The following is an 11,448-nucleotide window of genomic DNA, read 5'->3' as shown; positions in this document are numbered from 1 at the left end:
TCAGGACAGCAGTGATATGCTAATTGGAATTTGTAGAAAATGTCACTGCAGTATATTACAATACATGTGGAGCATAATTTTAATACAACCTGACATTAAAACAGTCAGGTTTGAGTATCAAAAAGAAATGCTGCTGTCATTCAAGAGGCCCGTTCTCTCAAAAAGATACCGATGTCATTCTTACCACTATGGATGATCACAGCATCTCAGGGCAGAGACATGCCAAGCTAATAAGACCTGCTGGTAGGGAGAGTTATTTCTGTCATCAGTCACAGGACGTACATCCTAGTTGGACCTTGGCAGTAGTTTGCCAGTGTGTTCAAGTGTTACTTTTTCAACCCGACTGGCCCAGACAAAGATGTGAGGGGATGCAGAGGTCGGCCTCTGTCGCTGCTAGTTCTTTCATGTCTGCTTGGTGTGTCTCTGCCCTTAGGTGAATGTGATAGATGCCCTTTAATGAAACAAATGATCAGAGCCAATTTAAACCAGAAGAGTGACTTTAACCTACCTGATCAGGCCCATTATGCAGTATTGACACAGCTGATCAGGTCCATTACACACAGGATTGTTCATAAAGCTAAGAATGTTTGCTGGCTTTAATGTTCTTCAAACTAAATATATTTAATATGTTTATCTTATCCAGCTTAATACAGGTGTTTTGATTTTGTGGTCTGACGGTGAAACAAGACATATTGTGCAACAGTTGGCATAGGCAGGAATCAATAAGCCTTGAACTGTTTTTAACTTTTTATTTAGGACCTGAGGAATTGCAACAAAGAGGAAACCAGACACACAGCTTGAACTGACTCCATCTATGATTACTCTGTCCCCTGTCATTCTTCTGGTCTTTCCAGTTATCATTAAGTACTTGTTCCTTTGAATTACCTACAATGTATGCTATTAAATATTTTCAGGTGATTGAGTGTTTGATAAACTGGACAGGGGGTTTGGTTACCATGTCCAATTAATCAAATATATTTATACATAAAATAATGTTTTGAAGGGAAAATCCTACAGAAATAATTCGGCTTAATGGACAGAATTAGAGGACTGTCAGTCCAGGGTAGGATTAAGGGGAACTGTGTGAAATAAAAGAGTGAGTGATCAGAAAGGGACTGTGCGTCTGTCTGGAGGGCGGGGGAGAGAAGCAGACAGACAGAGAGAGAGAGCGGTTACTGAGGAGCACATTTTCATCCAAACCTCTGTTTTTTCCCAGAGCATATCTCTGCTCCGCGGCTGAGCTCAGCTCCCTATTGTTTAAACTGGGAGGGGGAAAAACAACATTCCGCTTGCTCTGTAATCGCAGCCTGTGAGTCGTTTTTGTGATCTGATGTTCGATTTTCGTCGGTCTCAATGCTGCATTCACTGTCAACTTCTCCGATTTCAACACTTAGACTTGAGCTGCATCATGAATAGTTTGGGGGCACCTTTCAATCACATATCTCTGGAATGGTGGGGATTACACAGCCGAAACCCGGAGAGCATGTAAACACAGATGGAGTTTGGGATTTATTGCAAAATAAGAGAAAGATGACCGTCTTCTCATTGTGCTTGCTCTTGTGCGCAGATCTGCTGGATTTAGCCGTCGGTAAGTCTGACCCTGTCATGTTATTTTCACGCAGTGGGAGCCTCGGTTCTCTCATCCATGCAGGCTCTAACAATATTCTGAGAGTCAATGAGTTGAGTGATTCTTATGTATAAACGGGGCTGCCGGATCGATGCGAGTGGTGCCATGCTTGTCTTATGCCAACTTTCCCCCTCTATGCCAGACAAGTCGTGGAGGAGAGGGATCAGTGCATAATGGTCGGATTTAGTTCAGGCTGCTCAGTGCGTGGCGTCGGTGTGCTCAACGGGAATGCAAGAAGAGCGGCAGCAGGAGGCCTAGTTTTGTATTAAGTCGTAATTCATCTGCATTGACTATCACGACCCTTATGCATGACAGCACCTACTTCTAAGCACCACACAGCTGAGCCACGTCGAAGCGCACTCCTCGTCCTTCTGGGCATTGCGGCTTTTGCACAGGAGATAACACCCCTGTTCAACAATGTTAAAGTTGTTGCCTTGAAGAACATTAAAGTGCATCATATGCAGATTTTTGCCTTCGGCACCGTCTGCTCAGCACAGCGGTGGCATCAGTCTGGCGTTTTCACCGAAAGCTGTCCGTCGTTGGCGTGTTTGGGTGTTAGAGGAGCAAAACACAACAGTGATCATTTTTCAGGAAAGCGACTTCTGGATATGAACAAATGCTGTATATGTATATTCTAAAGAATTATGAGCCTGTTTTTAGTGGTTATGTTGTGTTTTGGGGGGGAGACGTTGGTGATGGGGATGTTGTGCTGCAATTTAAGGGTTCAGTTATTTGCAACAGAAAGGACCTGGCGCCGGCAATTTAAGCGTCTTCTCTCACTGTTATTTGTCTCGTCCTCACATATAATCGCTGTGGCATTTTGCAGAGGCAATTGGTTTCCTACATGCATCATTAAGAGCTTGCATTACAAGACTACACTGCAAGCACTTGAGCCTCTTGCTAAAAATATAGAAAGCGTCCGCTCGCTGCTTCCCAGGCTGATACTCAGAGCACTGGAGACGCCACTTTGGTGCTTGAGAGACTTCAGATGAGAGTTCACTCCTGGCTACAGTATTAGTGCAGCAACCCCTCAACTAGCTGAGGATTTGCTTGTTTCTAAGTGTTGTTGACCCTCACCGACTCTATAGGAAATCAATTTGTCAGTTGTGCTTAACAAATAGGTCTGTCTTGCTCAGATGATGCTGAACTACACGCAGGCCTTGCACTGTTCCAAGTGTTATAGATTCTGCTACTGTGCTCATTTGAATTTTTCACAATGTTTTGGATCACCTATGGTTTCAGTACACTTTCTAGCTGAGTGACTGTGAGATTCCTTGCAGCAGAGATATTATTGATCGCCATGTAAACAAACAGTAAAATGTATAATTATACTAGTCAACTGGCAGAATTTGAGTTGCAGTGAATTACGGTCCTATTGCATGGTCGTTGTTGGCTGTTATCATCACCACTGTTGAAACAAAATGCTGTGGCTAGGTCTTAGAATTTCACCTTTATTATTTGTTTCCCCCCCCAAGTAGTTTTCCTGATGTCTGCCTTTTTTTCTGGATGTCATATTATACACATCACACAATATACAGTAAACAATTGACCTGTGTGTGTGTTTTCACAAGATCTGTTGTGTGTGTGCCCCTGACTTAAGGTAGATGTTGTTCCTCTGAGCGAGCACATGAGTTAACTCTTATCTCTGTCTTGAAATGTTAAACATTGTAATTTTCTCCAGCAGTTTCTTTTGTCAGCAAAAACATTGAGAAATGACGCACATACTATCTCATTTTAGAATGAATCTGGTTTCATCCTCTCAGCTCACTTGCAGTCCATGCACCATTGCTGTCTGCTAGAAGTGATCCTTTAGAAACTTTGGCACAGATCTGTGCTTGTTGCTGCCGGGCCTGTGGCTTCAGCCAGTGAAATTCTGGAGTTTAGGATTTATGACAGGCTGTTACGATGGTCACAGCATCACTGTGTCAAGGGCAGGCTACATATTCAGTGACTGTATGAATAGTGTTAGTAGTCACTTTTTCTTTATACATGTTTAATGAAGGCAAATTTATATATTTACTTTGTGTGTGTGTACACAGTGGAGTGTATTTGTTTCCCCAGACATTCCATATAAAAGAAAGAAAAAGCTCTTACACAGGTGGGTGGGGGGGGGCATTTTGCTGGTCCACTTGTCCTCTTAGAGGGAAGGGTCACTGCAAATCAATACAAAGTTGTTCTGAGTGATCACTTTTATCCTGTGGGGAAACATGTCTATCCTGATGGGAGTGGTTTCTTCCAGGATGACAGTGCCCCCGTCCACAGGGCACCAGGGGTCACTGAATGGTCTGATGTGGGTAATAACGATGTGAATCATATGCTGTGGCCTTCAGAGCCACAAGATCCAGTGGCGCCTGCAGCCGTAATCCTGTACGCACCGTGCATATATTTTTAAAATGATTTTGCTAAAGTTTTAGGTCACTGCATCTGGCGGACATTGTGCGATAGAGAAATATAGTTTCACATTTATGGCCCAAGGAGCTACAGTATCTAATATGATATCTTATCACACACCCCTGGAGTGGATCACATCATTTCTACTCCCTAACGTGAGCCCTGCAGCTTGGAGTGAATGACAGAAGCCACACACTGACTTTACTTTACACACTTTACTTTATGGGTGGCATGGTGGTGCAGTGATTAGTGCCGTCGTCATAGCAAGAAGGTTCCGGGTTTGAGCCCCAGCCGACCCAATGCCTTTCTGTGTGAGTCTGCATGTTCTCCCTGTGCCTGCATGTGTTCTCTCCGGGTGCTCCGGCTTCCTCCCATAGTCCAACGACATACAGCTTAGGTTGACTGGTGACGCTAAATTGTCCATAGGAGTGAGTGTGGGTGTGTGCCGTTGTTTGTCTACATGTCAGTCCTATGATAGACTGGCGACCTGTCCAGGGTGGACCCCACCTCTCTCCCAATGTCAGCTGGGATTGGCTCCAGCTCCCTGCGACCCTCTTCAGGATAAGCTGAATGGATGGATAGACGGACTTTACTTTATTGTGTGGAAAGTTGGTATGGGAGGGCGTTGATGAGAAAGAGGCTGCTGAACTGAATGAGCTATGGAGGTGCTACTCAAAGACTGCATGTATGCTGAACTCACTCCAAGCTGTGCAGGGCTCATGTTATTACGAGAAAATACAGTATGTTGTTATAATGACAAAATAGCCTACAGCATGTCGTTATAACTTGAAAAATATGTTTACCTTGAAAGTATCTTGTAAAAATGAGCAAAGTATTTTGTTATAATGAGAAAAGTATCTGGATATAATGAGAAAAGTTTCTTGTTAAACAAGATTTATGCTGCTGTAGGCAGTTCTTGTGTGTACTATGAAGTATAGTCCACTGACCAGGTCTAAACCCAGTTGAATACCTATGGGAGATGTTGTTAGACAGCATTTCCACAACCACCATCAAAACACTAAATGAGGGGATCTTTTGGAAGAATGATGTTCATCCTTCTAGTAGAGTTCAGAGACTTGGAGAGTCAATGCCAAGGAGCACTGAAGCTGTTCTGGTACCACACGGTGGCCGAACACCTTACTAAGCCACAGTTATGTACAATATTACACAGAATAGGACATTTTCTTATTGCATAATTGGGCTATAATTATTGATGCATCATTGCGTTTATCAGTGTCAAGCAAACAAATAAGAAATAACAACTTGAATAATATTGTGATAATTGATATCGACTGACATGAAAAAAATTATCACGATAAAGTAATGTATTGTGCATATTGCTCAGCTCTGATATCTGCTATCTACACCTCATCTCTACCAACCATTTATAGTTGACTGTTGCATTTTGGACTTCTTGTTAGGCAGAAATGAATGTACCCAACAACCTAGAATTTTAATGGGTAAACAGTGTTATTCTACTGGATTTCAGTTAGAATGGATGGGCTGGTTCTCACTGCAGTCCCATTTGTGTTTTGGGTGGATAAGAAGGGTGTATGTGTTCACATTAGTTTTGTGTAGCCTGATGGGTTTTTTGGTCCTTACAGGTGTCACCTTCCACATTCCAAAAATGGACAAGAAAAATCTTTTTAACAATAATTTGTACATGGTTGTATTACTCTGTGTATTAGAGTACAGTACCGTTTAGGGAAGAACCGACTTGTTTCACAGAGCTTCTCAGATTTCTTTAAGAGATTAATAACTATAGATAAGAATGGTCAGAAGTTGAACTGAAATTATATTAAATAGCAGCTTTTGAAGCTTTTTTTCCTCTGGTAGAAGTGGGCTTGGTGTTTCCACTCATACGCCTCCTCTGGCCTAGACCATTTTCTAAGATCAGTCTTACCTAATAGAAATCAAAGTAGCTCTAATGTGGAATCTCATTTCCTTTTTACCTTTTAGAGCAAGCTATGGATAAAATGTCTTACACAGTAATATTAGATGTCCTTGTTCATAATTTGTGCTGAACATAATGCTTTTCTTGAAAGCTACATGAATTTCCTAACATTTTTTTCTCCTCTCGCAGTCTGTGACAATTTGCTGCCAAGTGCAGTCAGTTATGTGTATATCCTTAAATGCCCATTGTTTTAATGTCTGTTTGTGCTGCCATGAACAAATGAAAATATTTTTTATACTCAGTCCAGCATGTTCCACGGTCAATGCACACGGCAGATGGAAACTGCTTTAGGTTCAATTGAGCTGCTGTATATGTGTTCAGTGAGCAATGTAGTCTTTGTGTCAAAGGTCAAAGGGCTACCGAGAATTATGGACAGCAGACCTCACCGTCCAAGGCACTGCTGTGACCGACAGTTATTGCAGTTAACATGCAGGTAATGGAGTCAACATACAGTAGAACCATATAGCATCTAAGAAAATGTTTTGCCACACCACAGTACTGTCGGTTGGCTTGTAGATAATGGATCATAGCAGTGTTGACAGATTTAACAGGCCCTGGATCTCTGTTAGATCTGATGGTTTCCGGTGCACTGTGACTGCCTGCTACTGATGACTGGTCTTGACTCACAGGAAGTGAGAAGGCGATGCTGGCTGGAAAATGGATTGTGGTTATGCCTCTATCTAACAATCACCAGGCTTTGCATCAGCACTGCAGCTTTCAGGAGTTATATAAAATGATTATGCACAGATTAGGAGCCGTCTTTATTGTTTTGTTTTGCTACTGTTTGTTTAGTCAGTCATTGTGACAGTTTCAATAAATTTGTATGTGCATTCTTTATAGAACCAGCTCATGGTTTGTGATGCTGTTGGGAGGAGAAACTGGTGATCACTCTAAAAAAAGGCAGTGCAGTTGTTTGATTTACTTATTGATTTATTGCTCACAAGTCATTCTGACTATTTTTGATTCACCTAGAGCAACCTAAGCTCAGAACAGAGATAATTTTACAATTTAAAATCATGCCATCCTCCTCAGCTGAACAAATGCATCTTAAAACTCTTCGAATACTTAAGTTTCTGTTAGGTGGTAAATTATCGAGTACTGAAATTAGGGGAGCAATATTATGCAAAGGTGGCCTAACTACATGTAATAGTTTCAGCAAAGAAAAAAATCCAGAATCCAGGACACAGCAGTCACTGTAGATACCGTATGTGTGACTACTCTTTGCCTCCTTCAGTGATCACCTTCAATTAATGTATAATTGTTGTCATGCTCACCTTTTATTCTGGCTCTTTTGTAACTTGAAATCCCATTTAATGTGATAAAAGAGCCATATTTAAACTTGAAACAGGTTGGTGACCCAGAACTGGCAGCTTTTGTTGAAGGGCGTCAGCCAACTCGGTACACTAAATAGCTTTTACTGAAAAGTCAAAAAGACCCCAAAAGGTCCTCAAGGTGTCATGTGGCTTCTGCAGGACTTCATTGAATATTGAAAGTTGATTATTTGATTATTACAACAAAGTATTTTTAACTGCTTCAATCAACTACCACCTTTAGCTTCCATAATGTGATGTTTTTTCTGAGTAGAACAGACTAAGGGAAAGGGAGATGGTTACAAGAGGGATTTGTTTAAATCTAGACTTGACTGGTTTGCTGAAAGGTGCAATACAATGCTGTAGGGGAATGCTGGCATCCATGCCATCCTTTATCTGCTGTGTAAGATTAGAGACAACAAGAGAGGGAGAAAATAAACTGGAGCACAGAAATGGTCTCTTGGAAATCTTTTGGAATCTAACAATTGGCATCATGGTTTTTGGCTTTAACATCTTTATTGCAGAGACTTCTGATAAAAATGTCAATACATTTGAAGTCAGTGGAATTTTGTCTGTAGTATTCAAAAGCCCCCTTTCCACTGCCTGTTACCGGCTCAACTTGACTTGTCTCTGCTTCCACTATTTGTTTTTCCATCAGCTGATGCGGATAGTACCTGGCACCTGGTACTATTTTTCAAGCAAGCTGAAGCGATACCAAATGGTGACGTGTAAACCCTTCAGACTCATTGGTCAGAGAACTTCATCAGTACTATGTGGTGATCTTGCCACAGATGAAACCGGATGTTTACATGTGATGACACCAGTCAGTTGTTTTTCATTAATTCATAATAGCTGCCACTTTTCCCTCACGAGTGTTACACAGGGTAAACGTTACAGTGACAGAGGCCTCGAGTCCCTGTTACTATATAATATAACTGTTATAATGCATGAACCACCACATCGTATGTCTTATCACGTAGCCTATAGGTTACTGAATGTGATAATATGAGCACAATGGCTACAGCTATGCCTGCTAAGAAGAGCTAGCTAGCTGGAACGTTAGCGTGCTAGTTGGCTGTTGGCTGTAGTAGGCGCGATGTGTTCAAGTGTCACTTTTTCAACACAAATGGCCGAGACAAAGCCAACGTGAGGCTTTGCAGTAGTTGGCCTTCGTCGCTGCAAGTTCTTTCATGTCGGTTTATTGTGTCTCTTCCCTTAGAGGTGAAAATCTGAAAGGGCAATGTAATCCTTCAACTTTGGTTTGAACCTTTTTTGTGAAGATCACATTGCACTGTTTCACATGGAGGGCATATAAATTCTCTATGCTATTATTTAGCAAAATGCAGACACTTATGCTGCAATTTTTCTAACAGGAGGTCTGAAGCTTTTTTTTTTTTACACTTCTCACCCATGCATGTGTTTGCTTTCACACTGAGGTGTGGATGTTGATCTTGAAAGAAATTGTGGTTTTTAGTTTCATCAAAGGCGTCGGTCCCAATAGCACAACATGCTGAAATGTCTGAGACAGTGATAAGCCACATGTGAGAGCATATCATTTGCATACATGCCAAATATCTGCTTTTCAGGTAAATGTGTAAAAACAAATAATATCCTTCACCTTTTGGACAAGCAAAAGTGTTGTGTTTACAGTGAACCAGTCACTAGAAAACCATTACCATATTTTCGTAACAGCTAGCATCTTCAGCTGTGGGGTTTACATCCAATACGACTTGTTGACTTGTAGCCTCAGGCTCAAGGGTTCAACCACAGGGCGTACATCTCCCACAGTGCAAATAATGCAACGCAATCTTTAACTATCGAGACAAATCTGTCCTCCCCTACTGCCAACACAGCTTCTTGCCCCTTAAGGGGACGAATCACAAAACCTGGAAAATTTCAGCCATATGTGCTTTGCCCATATGGCTGAAATACATTTGCATTCTCAAGCAGGGAAGCTCCAAATGATCAAGTGATAGTTGGTGATTAGTTTAGATAAGTAAAGGCTCAGGGCAAGGAAGTTCAAACAGCTCAGTATCTTGCCTTTCTGTCCCTGAAGTTCTTCATAAGCAGATATAGGCTGGCTTGCTGATGTCTTGGGCTTGCGTGGGAGTTTGAAGCAACTCTGATTCCCTCAGCAGCTGTTTGCAGAGATAGAGAAAACAGCAGAGAAGCTTTGCTCAGAGAGGACTCCAAGTACATGGTACAATTCCTGTTTGTGATCTACAGTGGGTAAAACAGTATTGTAAGATAATTTCATATGTTTCCTTACCGCCACTGTTATCTCTGACTTTTTTTCCCCATGGATATATCGTTTTAATATCAGATCCTTTTTCTTCTTAAATTAGCAGCCAGCATAAGCAGGGATTTCTTGACAAGCTTTATCAGCAGTTGTACTGTATTCTCCTCTCACTGTTTCCTACATGCTAATGTGGATTATGTGATTTGGCTTATCATATTTAAAAATGGATGCTGAGTAATCAGTTGCATTGCCACTGTGTCCCAACATTAACCTTTTTATTGAAGATTTTGAGAAGTGCTTTGTATACTTTACATGACACTTATCTCTGCATTTATTGTCCATCACAGGGGGCTTAAGCTTCTAGGAGTACTACTTTTTAGTCTGATTCTTTGGAGTTTGCTTTCTTTTTGCAAGTATTTATTGAGGAATGTAACTATTATTATTATTATTTTTATTATTATTATTATTATTATTACTCAACATCACTGTGACTTCAGTTTGGAAAGCATTCCTTTTGTTGGAAATAAAAAATATACCAAATCTGAGGTAAGATTGGAAATAATCTACTCAGTCTGCTTACTGGAAAAGGGTAAAACAGTACTGGAATGTATTATTCAGGAACACTAACCCTTAATGTCTCTCTAGTGGGTTTTGCATAGTAATTTACTGCTTTATTTGTGTAGCCTTAAATGTAGAGAGCTCATTTAATTTCATAAATGACCAACCCCTTTAATTATATGAGGTATTAATATATGTAAGCCCTTTGTTTTCTATAATCACTTTTCTAAATGACTTGAATACATTCTTAAATATAAACAAAATGCTTTAGGCTAGCAACCCACAAGTCCTTTATTTTACTCTTAATTTAAAGCCTCCTTTTACACTTCCAAATTCTCTCAGCATAGAAACTGTAAATAACCCACATCAGTGCTTTGCCTTTTCAGTTACATTTTTCTTTTTCTTATGTCTAAATAATTCAAAGCCTTTATTTTGGCAGTGAATGCAGCATCACAGAGGTTTCATGGAAAGTCCAGATTAGATGTGAAAAAAGGGAAAAGATGGGTAAGGAGGCGGGGGGAAACGCTAATCTGCACACTGACATCACTCTGGAAGGATTGAAGCTGTGCAGATGGGAGTAATGGAAGACTGCAGGGGCTATGCATCTTATGACAACAGATTTTTTCCTTTTTATGCACGCTGACGTCTTCCACATGAGCCACAGAGATACTTTTCCCCCTCAGAACACCATCCCTACATTTTCCATCACCTAAAATAATAATAATAATAATAATTATAATAGTTAGGACACAAATCTCCAGCCACAGGAGCAGGTCTTGGTGAACTTTCACTGAGTCTATGATAGAACAAGTCTCTGTGTTCATCCTACAACATCTGTCATTTACAAAAACACGACTTAGTAATCTTTGATCCACCACACAACTTGTCATGCAAGTTGAAAGAATTAATCTCTTGAACACGTGACATAATAGAAACTGCTGCTGCACATGGATCACAACCATCTTTAGAAATGATTGTTTTTCTGTTCTGTTTTCCAAGATGAGGCTTACTATTACAAGGTAATTGCATTTATCTTTTCTCAGTTTGTACCGTAATTCAGAATTTTTATATAAGCAAAGATCACTTGATTTGTTCCTGACCAATAAACCACTGTTGATTTAACTCTAAAAATGAGTTTCTACCTTTTACCTGCTAACTGATACAGTACAACATTCTCAGGAAGGTGGAATAAAATATTGTTGTGGAGCAGGTGCAACGGCTCTGCACTGCTGGTTACTTGTAGTGCTGTGGAGGAATTAGCCTGTAGTTTGAAAGTGTTCTATATAATGTGGGGTCATGGTGTGATTCTGTCCTTTTGTGATTGTGATCTGTTGAAGCGTGAGCATGAACTTCCAAGCTGTTTACATTT

The 11,448-nt window shown here is 40.7% G+C and overlaps 1 protein-coding gene across 2 annotated transcripts in view; it reads left to right on the top strand.

Moving 5' to 3' along the window:
* The first annotated feature begins 1,151 nt into the window (after window positions 1-1,151).
* igsf21a (immunoglobin superfamily, member 21a) overlaps window positions 1,152-11,448 on the top strand; it is a 170,968-nt gene continuing 160,671 nt past the window's right edge. For both annotated transcript variants that reach the window (XM_020601237.1, XM_020601154.1), the window contains exon 1: window positions 1,152-1,588. In XM_020601237.1, the coding sequence (XP_020456893.1) occupies window positions 1,450-1,588 (139 nt within the window). In that variant the 5' untranslated portion in view covers window positions 1,152-1,449. The remainder of the gene's footprint in view (window positions 1,589-11,448) is intronic.

Source organism: Monopterus albus, unplaced genomic scaffold (assembly GCF_001952655.1).
Source record: "Monopterus albus unplaced genomic scaffold, M_albus_1.0 scaffold1.1, whole genome shotgun sequence".
NCBI classification, from domain to species: Eukaryota; Metazoa; Chordata; class Actinopteri; order Synbranchiformes; family Synbranchidae; genus Monopterus; species Monopterus albus.
This window is presented reverse-complemented; position numbering and strand designations above follow the sequence as displayed.